Raw genomic sequence first — 20,562 nt, 5'->3', positions numbered from 1 at the left:
AATGCGTCAATGCCACGCAAAGGCGCTATTCCCGTAAGAAAATCCTTGCACTGGTGTTCAGAGGAGATAGCCTCCTTGAGGAAGGACTGCCTCAAAGCAAGAAGGACATATACCCGATCTAAGGGAGATCCCTTGCTAAAAGAGGCTTTCAAGGAGGCGAAAAAGAACCTCAAGAAAGAGATCCGCAAGTCGCGACGCCGTAGCTGGAAGGACCTAATCAAGGAAGTCGATAAGGACCCATGAGGTCTGGCTTTTAAACTCGTTACTAAGAAATTAGTGACGAGGCAAAAGACCCCCGACCTGGACAATCCCGATTGGGTCAGAAAGATAATAAATTCTTTGTTTCTTCCTGCAGAGCCATACCATAGAAGGGACTGGAGTTTTTGCAAAGTCGAAGAGGAAGAACTTTTCACACTTAGTGAACTGCAAAAAGCAGGCAAAAGATTGAAAACAGGCAAGGCGCCTGGAATCGATGGGATAAGTAACGAGATCCTAAAGTTGGTAATCGACACTTCACCCCAGATTCTGCTTCGATGCTTCAATCTTTGCCTTGAGAGAGGAGAGTTCTCGGGCGACTGGAAGTGACAGAGGTTAGTCCTCCTGAGGAAAGGTGAAAAACCTCTAGATAAAGTCTCATCATACAGGCCTATATGCCTGCTAAATACGATGGGTAAACTTCTAGAGGATATGGTTCTGCAGAGAATGCAAAGCCACTTGACCGGAGAGAATAGTCTATCGGTTCACCAATTTGGTTTCCGTAAAGGCAAGTCCACAGTTGATGCCATCCAGGCAGTTGTGGACATAGCCAAAGCAGGAAAAAACAAGTTGGGACCCGGAAAAATGAAGAGCTTCTGCGCGTAAAATAATATAATATAATTATAATATATATATTATATTATATTATATTATATTATATTATATTATATTATATTATATTATATTATATTATATTATATTATATTATATTATATTATATTATATTATATTATATTATATTATATTATAATTATTATTATTATTATTATTATTATTATTATTATTATTATTATTATTATTATTATTATTATTATTATGAATATTATATATTATATTATTATTATATTATATTATATTATATTATAATATAATATAATTATCTTAGCGACAGGTGGGTTATATATGAGGGAGACACCTGCACTCTCAAGGAAGAGATGCAGCGTGGGGCTCCTCAAGGCTCGAGGGTGGGTCCATTTGTATGGAATGTATCTTACGATGATTTTCTGCGTATGGATCTACCCGAAGGTGCGGTGATCATCGGCTTTGCGGACGACGCGTTGTTCGTGTGCACTGCCGAAAGTGAGGAGGCTCTTGGGACATTGGTGAACGAGTGTCTGCGATTAGCAAAAAGCTGGCTGGATACCAGAGGTCTTGAAATGGCCCTGGAAAAGACCGAAGCACTGCTGGTCACAGACAGACGTGGTTATGAGCTCCCACGAATCGTGATAGACGGATTCGAGGTCAAGTGGAGTAAGCAAATTAAATATCTTGGTGTGGAGTTGGATGGAAGGTTAAACTTCCACCACCACATGGCTGCGGCGTCAAATAAGGCGATCGAGTGTGCGGCTAATCTTTCACGGTTAATGCCGAACGTAGGCGGACCCCGTGAACAAAAACGGAGACTGGTGGCGAGTGTCGCCCACGCTAAAATGCTCTATGCAGCACCAGCGTGGGCCCCATCCCTGAGAAGTAAAAGATGTGTGTCGCTTTAAATTACGCGAGGACGAGGTGTGTGCATATTGCCAGTTCCCTGAGGACAACGCGGAGCACACCCTCTTCTCATGCAAGAAATGGGACTTGGATAGGCGGGCCATGTTTGAAGGTGTAAACAGTTAAGTTACACCGGAGAACATAGAATCGCTGATGACCCAGTCAGAAGAGAATTGGCGGCAAGTCGTGAACTTCATAATCTCGGTTATGTCGAGGAAGGATCTCGACGGCCGCCAAAAAGCGTAATTTAAACAGCTTTTAATTCGTTTGTTTGTTTTTATTAATTTATTTTGTGATTTCTTTGTCCTTATACATTTTTTTAATTTTTTGTTTTTTTCATCTTTGTACAGTTTTATGTTTTTAATATTTTATACGCGTTTATTTTTTCTTTTTTTTATATATATCCGTTTATAATTTTATCTTTTGACTTTTTACACTTAATTACACATTTGTTATTTTTAATTATTGTTGTGCTGTTAATTCCGCTTTTATATTGAAATAGTTTCAAAATTTTTAACTATTGACGCAGGATAACCGCAGAGAAAAGCAGAAAGTCGCAATAGCGACAGAGTTGGAGCGCCACCCTCGAAGGCTAAAGTCTTACGACAGTTCCGAGGGAGGGTAAAGGGCTCCAAAAGAAGGTTTACGGGTTTTAGTGGGTCGGGCTGGCAGTAGGTCGCCAGTTTATTAAATTTACTATTTTATATATTTATTTTTCTTTTTTTTTATTTCCTTTTGTTCTATCACACCAACCCCACATAACCTTAGAGTGCGGAGTCCAAGGTATCTGTAGGCAGATTTCCCAAAATTCCCTAAGCAAAAAAAAAAAAATAATAATAATAATAATAATAATAATAATAATAATAATAAAAATAATAATATTAATAATAATAATAATAATAATAATAATAATAATGGGTAAACTCTGTGAAGAGATACCAGGATGCACTCCCTTTGCGGAAACTTCCTGATATCTTGGAGAGACACATCGACCTCCACGTCCGAACATACATGTTCACGTGCCCTTGGATATCATAGACGTCGCATCAATGCTCCGGCAATGCTATAACGTCTATGTAACTAACGGAGGCGGTTCAGGGCCCATTCTGGCCAGATGGTAGTACCCTGTTTAGGCCCGATTGTCCCTCGTCACGGGACACAGTAATAAAAAAAATGAAATGGACAAAAATATAGATATTTTACTCCAAGTGGGGACCTCAGAAGAGGGTAATCCTGCAGAACCATACCTTAGAAGGGACTGGAGTTCTTGCAAAGTCGAAGGGGAAGAACTCTTCACACTTAGTGAACTGCAAAAAGCAGGCAAAAGATTAAAAACAGGCAAGGCGCCTGGAATCAATGGGATAAGTAACGAGATCCTAAAGTTGGTAATCGACACTTCACCCCAGATTTTGCTTCGATGCTTTAATCTTTGCCTTGAGAGAGGAGAGTTCTTCCGCGACTGGAAGTGACAGAGGTTAGTCCTCCTGAGGAAAGGTAAAAAACCTCTAGATAAGGTTTCATCGTACAGGCCTATATGCCTGCTAGATACGATGGGTAAACTTCTAGAGGATATGGTTCTGCAGAGAATGCAAAGCCACTTGACCAAAGAGAATCGTCTATCCGATCACTAATTTGGTTTCCGTAAAGGCAAGTCCACAGTTGATGCCATGCAGGCAGTTGTGGACATAGCCAAAGAAGGAAAAAACAAATTGGGACCTGGAAAAAAGAAGAGCTTCTGCGCGTTGGTAGCAATTGACATACGCAACGCGTTTAATTCAGCAAGATGCAAAGATCTCATCGAGTCGCTGAAAAAGGAAAACATGCCGCCCTACTTGTTGCGGTTAATGGATAATTATCTTAGCGAAAGGTGGGTTATATATGAGGGAGACACCTGCACTCTCGGGGAAGAGATGCAGCGTTGGGCTCCTCAAGTCTCGAGGGTGGGTCCATTTGTATGGAATGTATCTTATGATGATTTTCTGCGAATGGATCTGCCCGAAGGTGCGGTGATCATCGTCTTTGCGGACGACGCTTTGTTCGTGTGCACTCCAATGTTATGTAGGGTTGGTATGATAAAACAAAAAGAAATATTAAAAAAAAGATAAATAAATAAATGATATAATAAATTTAATAAACTGGCGACCTACTACCAGCCCGACTCACTAAAACCCGTAAACCTTCTTTTGGAGCCCTTTACCCTCCCTCGGAACTGTCGTAAGACTTTAGCCTTCGAGAGTGGCGCTCCAACTCTATCGCTGCTGCGACTTTGTTCTTTGTCTGTGGTTCTCCTGCGTCAATAGTTAAAAAAGCGATAAAAACTATTTCAAAGTATAAGCGAAATTCACAGCACAACATTAATGAAAAAAAAACAAATTTTTAAGAAGTGTAAAAAGTCAAAAGATAAAATTGCAAACCGATATAAAAAAGAAAAGAAAACAAAAGTAAACACGTATATAATTTTGAGAAGATAAAACTATACCAAAATGAATAAAAAACACAAAACAAATTTAAAAATGTATATGGACAAATAAATCACAAAGTAAATTAATAAAAAAACAAACAAACAAATTAAAAGCTGCTTAAATTACGCTTTTTGGCGGCCGTCGAGATCGTTCCTCGACATAACCGAGATTATGAAGTTCTCGACTTGCCGCCAATTCTCTTATGACTGGGTCATCAGCGATACCATGTTCTCCGGTGTAACTTGACTGTTTACACCTTCGAACATGGCCCGCCTCTCCAAGTCCCACTTTCTGCATGAGAAAAGGGTGTGCTCCGCGTTGTCCTCAAGGAACTGGCAATATGCACACACCTCGTCCTCGCGTAATTTAAAGCGACACAGGTACGAGTTAAAACACCCGTGACCTCTGAGCGCCTGAGTAAAATAATAGGAAACCTGACCGTGTTTTCTTTTTATCCAGGTGACGAGTGCCGGGATAAGGCGATAAGTCCATCGACCTTTTTCCTCACCATCCCATCTTTCTTGTCATCTTTCTATGAGCCTGTGCCTCGCTTCTTTGCGGATCAGGCCCTTGCTTGGTCTCAATTCCGCATCCAAGGAACTGCTTTCTTTAGAAAAGAGAAACATTTCTTCTCTTTCCCTCGCCAAAAGATCTGCTGGCGGGACACTTGCAAGGACCTGCACAGCACTCGTAGATACCGTCTTATACGCACAGATGATACGCGTTGTTATCGATCTCTGCGCCGACAGTACCTTTTCACAGATGGTGACACATCTTTGACTCCTCAGAAATGGGGCCCACGCTGGCGCTGCATAGAGCATTTTAGCGTGGGCGACACTGGCCACCAGTCTTTTTTTTTGTTCACTGGGTCCGCCAACATTTGGCATTAGCCATGAAAGATTAGCCGCACACTCGATTGCCTTATTTGACGCCGTAGCCATGTGGTGGTGGAAGTTTAACCTTCCATCCAACTCCACACCAAGATATTTAATTTGCTAACTCCACTTGACCTCGAATCTGTCTATCACGATTCGTGGGAGCTCATAACCACGTCTGTCTATAACCAGCAGTGCCTCGGCCTTCTCTAGGGCCATTTCAAGACCTCTGGTATCCAGCCAGCTTTTTGCTAGTCGCAGACATTCGTTCACCAATGTCCAAGGGCCTCCTTACTTTCGGCAGTGCACACGAACAACGCGTCGTCTGCAAAGCCGATGATCACCGCACCTTCGGGCAGATCCATTCGCAGAAAATCATCGTAAGATACATTTCATACAAATGGACCCACCCTCGAGCCTTGAGGAGCCCCATGCTGCATCTCTTCCCTGAGAGTGCAGGTGTCTCCCTCATATATAACCCACCTGTCGCTAAGATAATTATCCATTAACCGCAACAAGTAGGGCGGCATGTTTTTCTTTTTCAGCGACTCGATGAGATCTTTGCATCTTGCTGAATTAAAAGCGTTGCGTATGTCAATTGCTACCAACGCGCAGAAGCTCTTCTTTTTTCCAGGTTCCAATTTGTTTTTTCCTTCTTTGGCTATGTCCACAACTGCCTGCATGGCATCAACTGTGGACTTGCCTTTACGGAAACCAAATTGGTGATCGGATAGACGATTCTCTTTGGTCAAGTGGCTTTGCATTCTCTGCAGAACCATATCCTCTAGAAGCTTACCCATCGTATCTAGCAGGCATATAGGCCTGTACGATGAAACCTTATCTAGAGGTTTTTTACCTTTCCTCAGGAGGACTAACCTCTGTCGCTTCCAGTCGCGGAAGAACTCTCCTCTCCCAAGGCAAAGATTAAATCAACGATGAAAAATCTGGGGTGAAGTGTCGATTACCAACTTTAGGATCTCGTTACTTATCCCATCGATTCCAGGCGCCTTGCCTGTTTTCAATCTTTTGCCTGCTTTTTGCAGTTTACTAAGTGTAAAGAGTTCCTCCTCTTCGACTTTGCAAGAACCCCAGTCCCTTCTAAGGTATGGTTCTGCAGGAGGTATGGTTCTTATTATCTTTCTGACCCAATCGGGATTGTCCAGGCCGGGGGTCTTTTGCCTCGTCACTAATTTCTTAGTCACGATTTTAAAAGCCAGACCCAATGGGTCCTTATCGACTTCCTCGATTAGGTCCTTCCAGCTACGGCGTCGCGACTTGCGGATCTCTTTTTTGAGGTTATTTTTTGCCTCCTTGAAAGCCTCTTTCAGCAAAGGATCTCCCTTTGTTTGGGTGTATGTCCTTCTTGCTTTGAGGCATTCCTTTCTCAAGGAGGCCAGCTTCTCTGACCACCAGTGCAAGGATTTTTTCCTTGGAAAGGCCCCTTTGCGACGTGGCATCGACGCATTGCAAGCGGTGACGATTATACTCCGCACCGCTCGCACCTCTCCATTTAGACTTTTCGGCCTCCTCACCCAACCAGAATCCTCAATTAAGATAGATTCTTCTAGGGACCGGCTGAACTTCTCCTTGTCGAGTTTCTTAATGTTCCACGAAAAGATTTTGCGACTAGGAGCTTCCAGTCTTTTTCCTCCTCGTGTGTCTTCCAATGAGACTGAGAACTCAATGTACTGGTGGTCACTTGCTATATATTCCTCAGAGACCTGCTAGTCGCTTATGCGGCTTAATATATTTGACGATGCGATCGTTAGATCTATAATCGATCCGATCGCACCTCTTCTAAATGTCCAGGTTTTTCCCTGGTTGACAACTAATAAATCGTTCTTGGAGATCATTTCTCCAATCAGAATTTCTCTCTTGTCGAGCCTCGTCTCACCCCACTCTGGCGATTTTGCATTAAAATCGCCAGTGATGATGACATCCAGCTTGGATTCTATGAGGCTCGATTCTAGGTCTTCTATATTGGCTTCGAAGGTGGTCAGTGGGTCGTTGGGTGAGAAGTAGCAGCTATACATACGTATATTAGCCAGCTTTATCCACACAAACCCGCTGCTTGTCTCCAAGAACTTGTCAACCCGCAATTCTGGGTTGCACAGCTTGATGGCGGCTCTCTTTGCCTTATCCTGATACCAAAGTGCGAGGTCGCTTCCTTGATGCTGCTCACTGCAGAACAGGATATCGACTTCATTTTCCCTAGCTGTTTGCATCAGGAGCACCTGTGCTTCCTTACTTGTATGCAGGTTGACTTGAAGGAGCTTTAGGGATTTGCCTTTTTGAGTATATCCAGTTCCTCCTTGTAAACCGGGCAGGAAATTCTTCCAGGGATATGGTTGACTTCCGTTTTTCCCAAATCTGTACACGTAATGCACTTTGGCTTGTCGCTAGTACAACTCTTGGCGAAGTGTCCCGCTTCGCCGCATCTCCGACAGTTTTTTGTTCTGTCGGGGCCCTTGCAAATTCAGGTCACGTGTCCATAGGCTAGGCACTTTTAACATCTTGTCACTTCTAAGTTGCGTTCGGATGGATGCGTTTATCCAACCAATACGCACTTTGCCTAGCTTAAGCAGACTCTCGCTGTCCGTTTCACTCAAGAGTACTAGTGCCACTTTTGTACCACCAAAACGTGTCAGAAGTCGGCAAGTACAGCTAATTCGGGCTTTTGCAACTTCTCCTTTAAGACGGTTAAGACGTCCGCCTCTGAAGTTGTTTCGTCGTTTTTCCGAAATTCGAGGGTCTTTTTACTGACAAGAGCCGTAACCTCGGCCTTGTCCTGAAGAACGGAGGTAAGATTCTCAGCGAACTTTGAAGTTTCACCCCCCTTTTTACAACAACAAGAACCTCCTTTTTAAGAGTTCTCCTAATTTTCACAATCTCGGTGCCAGTTTCCTCTGGCTTTACCGAAATTGTTGCCAGTTTTATAAGATCATAGTAGGTCTCTGGATTCCGGGCCGAAATTTTTATTGCCTCCGTGGTTCTAATTTTGAGGGAACGCTTCTGAAGTCTCTCCGTCTCTTCTGCTTTCTTCAAGGCCTTTCTCTTACGGGCCTCCCGTTTCCTGTTGGAGACGGTTTCGAAGTCTTTTTCGTTTTCAGGCTTATTTTCCACAGTTGCCTCCGAATAAGATGCAACCCTGGCCGAAGCAGCCTTACTCACCTCCGTCTCCATAGCAGTAGGGTTTGCCTTGGTCTCTTTGCTCTTAACCCTCTTACTCTTAGGAGTGTTCACACTAGAATCAGTCTCCGGACCTTCATACTCTCTAGGGCGCTTCCTTAGGTCAATGTTTGTTAGCTCTGGGATTATGAAGGGCTCGGGGATAAATCGCATGTTACTGCGAATTATTTCGTGCACCTTTCCTAACGCCACTATTCCGTTCTGGACGTCCTTACTAATGTTTTTCTGCTTTCTGCAGGCACGCCACATACCCTCGAGTATTTTAGGCATTAGTTCGACCTGCTCTACAACATTTTTTTGGAAACTGTTCAGTCCCTTATCCGCAGAATTTTCGTTTTGGCTCCCTTCAAAATCCTTGGAGCCATTTACACCGACTACCGGGGCTTGCACCCGATCAGAATCGGTGGTGGGATTACCCTCTTCTGAGGTACCCACTTGGAGTAAAATATCTATATTTTTGGCCATTTCATTTTTTTTTATTACTGTGTCCCGTGTCGAGGGACAATTAGGCCTAAACAGGGTACTACCATCTGGCCAGAATTGGCCCTGAACCGCCTCCGTTAGTTACATAGATGTTATAGCATTGCCGGAGCATTGATGCGACGTCTATATTATCCAAGGGCACGTGAACATGTATGTTCGGACGTGGAGGTCGATGTGTCTCTCCAAGATAGCAGGAAGTTTCCGCAAAGGGAGTGCATCCTGGTATGTCTTCACAGAGTTTACCCTCAAATAAATTTAGTTTATTACAATAACTATTAATTAAATTCTTAATTTTAAAAAGTATATTCGATTAATAAAATTAATTTAAATTGTATTGCACATAATTGAATACTAATAATTTTCTAAAACATTTTTCTAGTCCTGATAGCACTAATTGTCAACTTTCGGCTTACTCAAGAATTTGCAATCAACATTTTGTAGGAAACGAAAAGTCGGAAAATCTACTAAGTCCGATATTCCATCCTACTATTTTCCCTAAAGTGTTTAAAAAAAGAATAGTTGACGTTAGAACTATTATGGAAAGGTATTTATATATTATATTATTAATCAATAATAATAATAGTATTTGATCGTCTTTTACTATTTTGTTTTTAATTGAATTTGCAGACATGAAATATCTAAATTATTGGATATAAAAAGGCCAAATTATTTTGAAAATGAATTTCTGAAATCACAAGCGGCAACTCGAGAAACAAACATACTACCCATCCATGAACAATAAAGCGAACAAGAAAATATTTATGAAAAAGAAACGATAATTAAAAATGTTGAAGAACATTTTTGCCCGAAGAAAATAAGATTTATGATTCACAAATTTTTATTTGCAATCGGTATATTTACAGTATTTATAACGAAGCAGAAACTGAAGCTTACATTCCAGAAGCTCCTCAAAAAGTTAAAAGTTTGACTAACAGAGAAAGGGATAAAAATGTAGAAACAGATATTCTTTAATACTGAAATAAAGAATCATGCACTTTGTTTTATCAATTACACGTCGAGTACCGTTCCCGGACATTTCCCCGAATCAATTTTACCGAACAGTAATTTTACTGAATGTTTAATTTACCGAATGTCAAATTTACCGAACGCCATTAAACCGAATGCTTTTTTACCGAATACTATTAATCCCGAAAAAATTCTATTAAATTTAGTCAAAATTGTATGTACGTATTACCGAAATGTTAAATTTATATATTTATGTTATGGCCAATTGTCCTTAGAAATTCTAAATCCTGGTCGTCATTTTTATATTCGGGATAGAGCTGTACAATGCTTCTTATCCGCCTCTGATGCTCTATCCATTTTCGTTTCGGGGCTGCCTTCACCTTTCTACCCAAACTCAGCTCGGCGACAACTATTTCACTGTCGGCCTGCTCTTTTTGAAATTCGGAAAGAGCGGAATAGAGGTCCGGATGATGCTTTCCGACGACGAGCCTGAAGCGGTTGTGCCAACCCTCGCTAAGGTTGTTAGTCTGATGAGAACCAGTGAGGGCAGCTTCATAATGATTCCAAAGGTCAGGATGATATCGGGGTTCGACAGGCCTTCTCCTTCCTCTCCCTTGCCTACCGATGACGTATGTCTCACTAAAATATTCCATAACTGGAAGAAGGTTTTCGCAAATATGGTTTTTGAGGATTTTGAATATCCGCGTAACTTCACCGGGAGGAACGTAGGCAAGGGCCAAAATCATATGTGCCTGCTCCTTTACGTGTCGATCATCGGGGTCATTGTAATTTTGCTGTAATCCTTCTGCCTGTATTTTGCGATAAACTTATTTATTTACAATGGTTGCTATGGTCATTATCATGAATATAGCAATTGAAAAATCTGATTTTAGTAACAATATTTATTTCCGTAAAAAAGCATTCGGTAAAAAAATTTTCGGTAAAGAAGCATTCGGTAACAAATTTTTCGGGAAAATTGATTCGGGGAAAGTTCCTTCGGTAAAAAAGCATTCGGTGAAAAATTTTTCGGGAAATTTGACATTCGGTAAATTTGTCATTCGGTAAAATTGATTCGGGGAAATGACCGGGAATCGTCGAGTACATATATCGCAGTCTTTATCTTTACTTAAAGTGACAACAAAACTAATACAATCGTTAAGAATTGATTTAACTACTTTTTCCACTTCAGTCTTTTCTTCCTCATAAAGAATAGAACGCAAGGCACACGAATAAATAAGGTCCGAATACTTTAAACTGTAAGGAGACCAATTAATATTTTCTTTGGCATGTTTTACTTTAGAAGAATCTGTGACAGCTAAACCTTTTGCATATAAATCTTTTGCAATTTGAATGTCGGAAGGCTTTCCCCATTCTTTTTCAAGGTTTATTTTACAAATACTTCCATCAGTACTTACATAATTAAAGCAAACTCGTGTTCACATTTGCCACCGGCCTGTGATACGCATGTATATAACACAGCAGTAACGTTTCGATTCGAATGAAGCTGCAAAAAAGGATATAAAGTTAAAATATATATTATACTAGTTTATTTTTAGTAATTTTTAAACCTTATTTATAATTTTAAAAGAAGAAACTACCATTAATTGAACAGAATAAGGAGGAGAATTGACAGATGTCTGTTGAATTACGCTGCCTCGAATTAATTTACTTATAGGGCAAAATTTCTGAAGTGGACCACCCTCAAAAAAAGTTCTGGGATTGATTTGGTACTTTGGTAATTTGTTCTCCTATATGAGAGTAATTGCTAATTTGTTTAAACAAATTATTATTGTTTATTTACAACTTTTTATCTAATTGAGCTAAAGAGTTGCGATTTTTTCTCAATTGTACATTTTATTTTTTTTGTGAGGTAAGATTTAATGTAAGACTTAATTATCGAGTAAAAATTGAGAACAATAAACTTATTATTATAAAAATGTTAAGTACAAAAATTTTTATTTACATCATTGATATTACTACTACGATAGCTTCAAATTTAAAATAACAATTTGTTTAAACAATTGGTCAAATTGTAATTTTTAGATTTATCAAAAAAAAATTCCAGTTTGTCGTTGGATTAAAAAATAGGTATCTACAATATAATTTTTTAACTCTTGATATAAAAAATAAATATTTTCGTTCAAGTAGGTTAATTTAAATTATGCTAATCGTAATATAAAATAATATTGTCCATTTTAATGTCCTGGAAAAATAAAGCATCTGTACTGTACTGTCGTGGAATTTTAAATCATATTTTCAGTAGACACCCTGAATTTGTTTAAAAGAAAACTCGATTTATTGCAGTTCTAGTTCTGATAAGTATTATAATTTACCAACTGAGCTGAATGATATTATTCGCGAAAAAGGGAGGTCGTAAAAATGTTTTTTTTATTAAGGAAAAAATAAAAAATTTCTAGATTACGTTAAACTCCTTGCAGTAAAAAGAGAATTTAAAAAAGAAATATAACGAAAAAAATTAATTGTAAGTACACAAACTGTCAGCAATCTTGCAATAATCTTACAGAAAGCATGACACAATATTGTAAGAAGATTACAGAGCAACATTAATGGAAGTTCACATGTCAAGATTGGTGTAACTAGACATTTTGAGCTTCAACAATCCTACTGCAAAATGGGAAGATAATAAAAAAGAGAAATGTTTATAATGTACATGATTTTAACTTTACAATAATTTTAGAAACTCTTTAATGTAAAAAAATTTTTTTTGAACAGCAAATAAAGCAAGGGCGCGCGACAAAATGGCCGGCTGTCAAATGAAACACGATTGCAATTTTCTTAATAAATAAATTAGCGAGCGTACTTTCGACCGTATATAAAGAAAAATAGTATACATTACACGGGCAGAAATTCGAAAGCCCTAAACTACGCGATGATGCCCTCGGCTTTGCCTCGGGCATCATTTCGCGCAGTGCAGAAATTTCGAACTTTCTGCCCGTCCAACGGGCAAGAGTAGTTGGAGCAAGACCAACCAAGAAGGGAGACCTCCTCATTAGGATAGGAGGCTCCTCAGACAAGAACGGGTTTACTGAGGAAGTGAAAAGAGTGGTGGGTGACTTGGGTAAGGTGCAGAACGCGGACCGTAAGGTTACTATGGCGATCCGCTACCTGGACTGCCTTACCCAAGAGGACGAGGTGCAGGAGGCACTATCAGCTCTTATGCAGGAACCGATAGGAAGCAAAAAGGTGACGGTCCTTGGACCTAACAAGCGGGGGATAAAATTCACAGTTGTTATCACCGATCAGGATCAGTCTGAGAAGCTGGAGGTGCTCGGACGCATAAAGGCCCGATCATAAGGAGGTTTATGATAATGAGGTGTCACCGATGCCTTGGCTATGGTCACCTAGCAAGAGAATGCAACACGACTGATAGATCGACTGCGTGCTTAAGGTGCCGAGCAGTGGATCACAAGGTCGTGGATTCTAAGAGGAACGCTACTTGCTTCTTGTGCATTGGTGGTGAATATTAAAAAAACATTCTGATTCAGGGCTTAAATTACTGTCGAAAACTAGATGGTCTTATCATGATGATGCTACTGCATGTCTGTTTAATAATTATTTAGAGATATATAACGCCCTTTCAGAAATCGTAGAGTACAGTGATGAGAGGCCTGAAACTCGATTTCAGGCTAAAAATCTACAAAAGCAATTTCAAAAATCAGAAACGACTTCTATGACCGTTTTTTGGCATGAAGTTCTTGATCGGTTTAATAAAACTAACAAATTCTTGCAAGCAGTTGAGTTAGACTTGTCGACAGCTAACAATATGTTGAAATCCTTAATTGAATTTGCGGAATCAATACGAGACAAATTTACAGAATTTAAAGAAAAGGGACTGAATTTACAAACATACGTTTGCAGTCAGTATCACGATAAAAAAAAGCATATTCAAAAATCTGAATGTCCAACAGGTAGAGACAAATTTAAAAATGACAGCTTTCTTGTTATAGTGGACAAACTTATAGCTGAATTGAAGAAAAGAAGTAATGCTTACAACGGAATTATAGAAATGTTTAATTTTCTAATGAACCTAAGAAACATTGATGATTTTGATAAAATAAAAAACAATGCAAATGAACTTATAGAGTTTTATCCCACAGATTTGGATCCCACTACTTAGTGAATTGGAACAATTTATTCCTTTTTTAAATTGGAGCATAACAATGAAAAAAATTGCCTGTTACAAAAATAATAAAATGGATGGTGAATTCGGATATAACTTCAATTTTTCCAAATGTTTTTATTGCATTTAGAATTTTCTTGTCCATTTCAGTTACCAATTGTGAAGCTGAAAGATCCTTTTCAAGACTTTCTAGAATAAAGTCTGGACGTAGGTCTACAATGACCGAAAACCATTTGGTAGGACTAAGTTTATTAGCCATAGAAAAAGATCTTCTTAGAGATTTGTCATTTGATGATATAATCGTAGATTTCGCAAAGCAAAAGGCGCGGAAAAAAAGTGCAGTATTTAAACTTGAGATAACTTAATGTAGGTATATACAAGTTAATGTTTCAACATTTAAAAATAAAATTAAAATAAGTTTGTGTCTTTATATTTTATTTTAATTGACGAGGCAAAATAAAACATTCACGAAAAGTAAATAAAATTCAAGTGGCATAGAGCCTCCAAAATTGTTATGCCCTGGGCCTCAATTTGCCTTAATCCGGCATAACATTACATTCATAACTCGAAAATCAAGTTTTATGCAAATTCATGAGTTCTAAAAAAAACTGTAGGGTGTTGTGGGGTAATGTGCAACGTTTTTTTTCGTTGGACGAAAAACATGTCAAATAATTAAAGTTTCAAATATTTCAAAATTGAATGACTTAGAGGCATCATAATAGAATATTTCTGCATTATTAGATTTTCAGAATTTAAAATTTTTCCTACAAATTTTTGCTTTTTCAAAAACGTCTGTTTTTGCATTTTCCTAAAAAGTTGGGGTGATGTGCAACACCAGTAAAATTCAGGTATGTAATGCATAAATATCGATGAAAATCTCTTTAATCACCTACTAATTTTATGCTTTTTCAATGCAAACTAATCGAAATCTGACAAAAAATAATTTACTAAGGTATAGTTGACCTCTAAAAAGTGGAGATTTCACCATAGAAAAAAAAATTTTTTTGTTTAATTTTTTATTTATTCATAACTGAATAAGGAATATAATTAAAGGAAAATAACTAAGAATTTTTTATTAAATCGCAGTGAATCGCAGTTACGGCACGAAAAAAGTAGTTACGTCCACCCCAAAAAAAAAGTGTTGCACATCACCCCAAATACGATATTTTGCGAAAAATGATTTGTACGCAATAGAATGCAATGGAAACACAAAATATAAACAGATATTTAAAAACACTTAAAAAACCATCAATAAACACATTCTTATCTACAAAATAAATTAAAACCCTTCACGAAACGTCTAGAGATGTAAAGCGCGAGAAATATTTCTTTTCCGAGAAATTTAAGTCAACCTACGTACAGCGAACCTAGCTGCGAGCTGTCTCGTGAGTTTTATATAAAAAATAAGCTAATGAGGACACAAACAAATGGCAATACTTGGCTCTGTTTAGGGAACGTTCATAAACTACGTAGCATGTTAAGGGGGGGTTCGGCAAAAGTCTATGATAGTCTACGTGGGGGGAGATAGTCTCTTACTACGTAGTTAATACATATAAGCTAAAATTAATTTTGCAAACTCACTACTTGTTGCCATTGTTAAATGTTGCTATATGCCAAGAATAAAATATTTTATTCAGAATATTTGACATTGTTTTGAATTTAATTTTTAATTGTTTTTAATGCGAATATAGTTAAATATGCAGTTTGAAAAAAACTACGTAACACACGAGGGGGGGGGGTTCAGCAAAAGTCTACGTTAATCTACGCAGGGGAAGGGGGGTCAAAAAATGACAAAAATAGGTCTACGTAGTTTATGAACGCTCCCTTAATATCGAACTGTAGATCAAAAATCGGCGGTGTTGCATATCCCCCTATGTTTTAAATCACCCCACATCACCCTATATTTTTAAAAGTCTAACGTGTTTTTGTAGTTACCAAAGTTCTGATATGATGAAGGAGAATAGACATTAGATTTCTGTTTAGGGCACGAAATCCACGTGGGGTAGGCATATAGGCCTACGATTTTGGTTCCGATAAGTTCAACTTATTAAGAACCTACTGCTGCTACGGATCTGTCTTTTAATATTAATTAAGCAACATTTTATAAGTTACTTAATTTATAGTGTACTTTAATGAAACTATTTTAATTAAAATACTTTAAAGAATGTACTCATAGAAAAAGATTGTTAAAAATCATAAGTTTTTTTGACGTTTCGACCCATGTGAACCCTTATTACGTCTTTAGAATGTCCTTAGGACATTCATGTTCGTTTATAGAACGTTCTAAAGTTATCCTGTGTACGAGTATTCATAGTACGATCATTTTGTATGAACTGAAAACAATAATATCTCTGATAAACATGATAAATATTATTAATCCTTCTTTTAGTTAGCGGATGATGTAAATGTTGGACGACATTACATTGCTACGAGAAGAATTGTAGCTGGCGACATAATATTGCAAAACGAAATGCCTATTGTTGCTGGACCCCTTCAAGGAACTTTACCTCTATGCTTAAATTGTTATGTAATTCTTAATGCTGAAAGTGCCAAACCATGCTACAAATGTGGATGGCCACTGTGTGCTAATTGTGAAGAACATGGTCCAGAATGTAACTTTACAATAAAGCACAAAGGTAGTAAAGTAAGTACCTTTATTCCTCAAATTTATCGCAATTTTTAAAATATATACTTGACCAAGGCAAAGTAACTAATATTTGTAATATCTCTGATAAATAATATTGATTCATTTTCAGATCTCAATTACAGATTTTGATTATCCACATCCAACGTATAAGTGTGTGACTGTTATAAGAGCTATGTGTTTAAAGGAATCTAACTCTGAAGCGTATGCAAAACTCTTAAACTTGGAAGACCACTGTACAGAATCGAACAGCAATGATCAGTTTAATTTCGACGAATGTACTGACATTTCAACGTTTATAAAACGAGTTTTTAAAACAACTGATTTTACTGAAACTGAAATTATGAAAATAGCTGGCATTTTAAAGGTTTGTTTTTCTTATGATTAATTTTTATAGCAATGTAAAAAAAATTCCCAAGTTATAATCAGTGGTTTTAGTTACCTTCAATTCACGGTAACGAAGAAAGTAAAATAAAAAAAATTATATATGATACCAGCCCGAAGTTTAATCTGATTAAAAAGGCTATGGATCTCAAACAGAATGGGTTCAGAAAAAGCAGAAGCATTCTTGACCGTATTTTTAAAAATATTTTAATGGATTTTTATAATTTCTCGACTACAATTATTCGAACAAGCGAAGGGACTACTGAAGAAATTCGTGGTAAACAGGGTGTACTTCAAGGCGAAGTTCTTAGTCCCCTTAAATGTATTTTGCTTATTTCTGATATCGAGGATTTTTTGTCAAACAGGGTTGTAGAAGACCCTCAATTAATAATAAGGAGATTTTAATGTTGAGCTACGCCGATGACTTTGTCTTACTGCTCTGCGATTAGAGTCTTTGTGACTATATTGTTCTCATAATAGGTAATCTTACGGTAAATGTCAAGAATACAAATTAAACGCATAGAAGTTATTGACGTATACACCTATCTAGGTGTTACTTTAACGAGTAGTTCTTCTTTTTACCCTTATGTAAGTTTTTTTCAGAGCCTGTCATTGAGCATTCTTTTTTACTCTGTTCCAATGTGGGGTCTTAATTATTATTGGACCGGTTGAAAGGCGTTCAGCTATCCTTTTATAAAAGTCTCTTGTCCCTACCGAGGTGTACACCGAACTATGCTATTAGTTTGGATTAGGCATGATTGATTTAACTCGCAGGTCTATGTCACCAGGTAGACCAACCTACATAGACCCTACATACTGGCGACTTTAATTTTTATTTAGATCCTTAAGTCACCATAAAATCTGATCGCTTACAGACAATTCTTTTTTTCCTGGGCACGCCAGTAAAAGTACAAATACAATATCCAACAAATCATATTAGAATAATATATGAATAGGATTAAAATAAATAACATTATCGTCTTAAAAATTGTTCTTAATCTTTCTCAAATGAAAAATTCAGGTTGTTTGTTGTATCTATAAAACAATTCATTCTTTTCTTTCTTTATGTGTATGAAATACTTCTTCTTTAAAATTAACAATGGTAAACAGTGTTCCTATTATCATCTCATTTAAATGTTATATACTAGATATAAATTTTCAGACCTTATCTGTTAGTAAAAAAAAATTACTGTAAATCTTATGTTTATGTAAAATAAGTTACATGAACTAAATAAAATATTTATAACTGAATAAAAAATATTAAAATTCCACATAGCGTAAAACAATAGCAAAACAATAATTACTTTAACTTTATTAAAGAAATGTACAGATGTAAACATACATATATTTAAATATTTTTTTCTTTTATGTCGATATAAGTTTTTTTGTAAAACCGAAAGAACAGCCAAAAGTTGAAAAGTACATTGAACACCATTATAATTATCATTAGTTTTGACAATTCACATTCTTTTATTAAACCACCTATTACTAATTGTAGAATTATAATAATAAATTGTCCCTGAAACAATAGAAAGAATTAGTTAAGTATATCTTTTACAGCAAAGTAATATTAATTAATAAATAAAAAGTTTAGCCTTTTGGACTAACTATAAGTGTACGTTGTATTGATATGTCTGTCGGATTCAATTAGACAAATGTCTACCCAAAAGGGTAGTCATTTGGTAAATGGATTTACAAGTCTGTTACACGGAAAAATGTTTGGGACAGTATCTGTACCTTTTGGTGCATTGGTTATCCCTGTCTAAAAATGTTACTATTCAATTCACTTCACACTTATTATTTCCTATTGTTTTTATATGAAGTGAAGTTAATTGTTGGATAAATTTTTTAAAAGGTATAGCATGTGCACCTTACATTTTTTTCCGTGTAATAATACAGAATTTGATAGAAAATATGGTTGGAACTTTTACAAATAAAGCTATAAATAATTAATAATTAACTGAAATGTGTAAAGATTTCATTGAGATTTTATAGCAATGTTATTTTTAATATATTCTTTATGAAAACGTTGTAAATTAGGAAAACATATTTTATATTGACAAAAGAATATAAAAATATTTATTTATACACTCGTTTTTTGCTCCAACACCAGCGTTACAAGTGTCCCCGAAGAAATTCTTCTTACAAGCTGCATCCCAATTTTACCAAGTTTTGCGTCTACAGAACGTCTTTAAATTAGAAGTACTCGCATTTGACAGGACCACCCGTCTAATGGGTTTTCTCGTCACATGAGATGGAAACTGTAGAATACGAATACTTCTAGTGAACGCCGCCTACGGACCGCAAATAGAGAGAATATGAAAATCTAGGGAAATTTGGAATAAGAATATTAATTGTATCTACTAATGAGACTAATTTTTCTTTATTACAATTTTCATTAACCCATTAAGTCCCATGAAGAAACCAGCCATTGTATTAAAATACTAACAATTGGAAAAATAAGAATGTTTTGTATGAATAATTTTTTTCTCTAAGTCGTATTTTGTTTATAAAATTGTTATAAACAAATTATGATGGATAAAGGGTGTTTCATTCCAAGCATAAACAAATGGATTTTAAGTAAAACTAACAATTGGATTCATCGGAAGATTGAAAAAAAAGATACACCTGTTTTTTTGTATTTAATTTCCAATTGTTTAACAACAATTGTTTAAACAAAGTAATAAAATTTTTTTAAAAATTTTAAACTGATAAAGCTAATCGATTCTACGTGAAGAAATAAGAATGAATTATATAGGTCATTTTTTTCCAAGTCGTATTTTGTTTCTAAAATTGTTATAAACAAATTATGCTAGATAATGGGTGTTTCATCCCAAGCATAAACAAATGGATTATAAATAAAACTAACAATTGGATTCATAGGCAAATTGAAAAAAAGATATACCTGTTTTTTCATTTTAATTTCCAATTATTTGACAATAATTGTTTAAACAAATTAATAAAAATTTAAAAATATTTAAAAACAGTTAACGCTAATCGATTCAATTTGGAAAAATAAGAATGTTTTGTGATGATTATATCATTTCTTCCATTTGCCTATAAATTTAATTGTTAGTTTTACTTTTACCAACATAATTTGGTTGTAACAATATTATAAACAAAATACGACTTAGAGTAAAAAAATACAGATACAAAACTTTCTTGTTTTTCCAAATTTAATCGATTAGCCTTATCAGTTTTAAAATTTATTAAAATTTTTATTAGTTTGTTTAAACAATTGTTGCTAAACCATTTGAAATTAAAAACAAAAAAACAGGAGTATCTTTTTTTTCAATCTTCCGATGAATCCAATTGTTAGTTTTACTTAAAATCCATTTGTTAATGCTTGGAATGAAACACCCTTTATCCAGCATAATTTGTTTACAACAATCTTATAAACAAAATACGACTTAGAGTAAAAAAAGAAACATACAGAACTTTCTTATTTTTCGAAATTGAATCGATTAGCTTTATCAGTTTAAAATTTTTAAAAAAATTTTATTACTTTGTTTAAACAATTGTTGTTAAACAATTGGAAATTAAATACAAAAAAAACAGGTGTATCTTTTTTTTCAATCTTCCGATGAATCCAATTGTTAGTTTTACTTAAAATCCATTTGTTAATGCTTGGAATGAAACACCCTTTATCCAGCATAATTTGTTTATAACAAT

The 20,562-nt window shown here is 36.3% G+C and overlaps 2 protein-coding genes across 5 annotated transcripts in view; one reads left to right on the top strand and one right to left on the bottom strand.

Annotated features, from left to right (window-relative positions):
• Positions 1–20,562, top strand: part of LOC122503881 (SET domain-containing protein SmydA-8) — a 182,786-nt gene that overhangs the window by 95,126 nt on the left and 67,098 nt on the right. The window contains exons 2-3 of the mRNA XM_043614634.1: positions 16,252–16,506; positions 16,619–16,873. Coding sequence (XP_043470569.1) covers positions 16,252–16,506; positions 16,619–16,873 — 510 coding nt within the window. The remainder of the gene's footprint in view (positions 1–16,251; positions 16,507–16,618; positions 16,874–20,562) is intronic.
• LOC122503883 (elongation of very long chain fatty acids protein 4-like) overlaps positions 18,198–20,562 on the bottom strand; it is a 38,272-nt gene continuing 35,907 nt past the window's right edge. For 3 of the 4 annotated variants that reach the window (XM_043614637.1, XM_043614636.1, XM_043614638.1), the window contains one exon: positions 18,198–18,409. In XM_043614637.1, the coding sequence (XP_043470572.1) occupies positions 18,239–18,409 (171 nt within the window). In that variant the 3' untranslated portion in view covers positions 18,198–18,238. The remainder of the gene's footprint in view (positions 18,410–20,562) is intronic. The other variant, XM_043614635.1, reaches the window with a different exon arrangement.

This window comes from Leptopilina heterotoma, unplaced genomic scaffold, assembly GCF_015476425.1.
Source record: "Leptopilina heterotoma isolate Lh14 unplaced genomic scaffold, ASM1547642v1 Lhet_272, whole genome shotgun sequence".
In the NCBI taxonomy this organism is placed as follows: Eukaryota; Metazoa; Arthropoda; class Insecta; order Hymenoptera; family Figitidae; genus Leptopilina; species Leptopilina heterotoma.
This window is presented reverse-complemented; position numbering and strand designations above follow the sequence as displayed.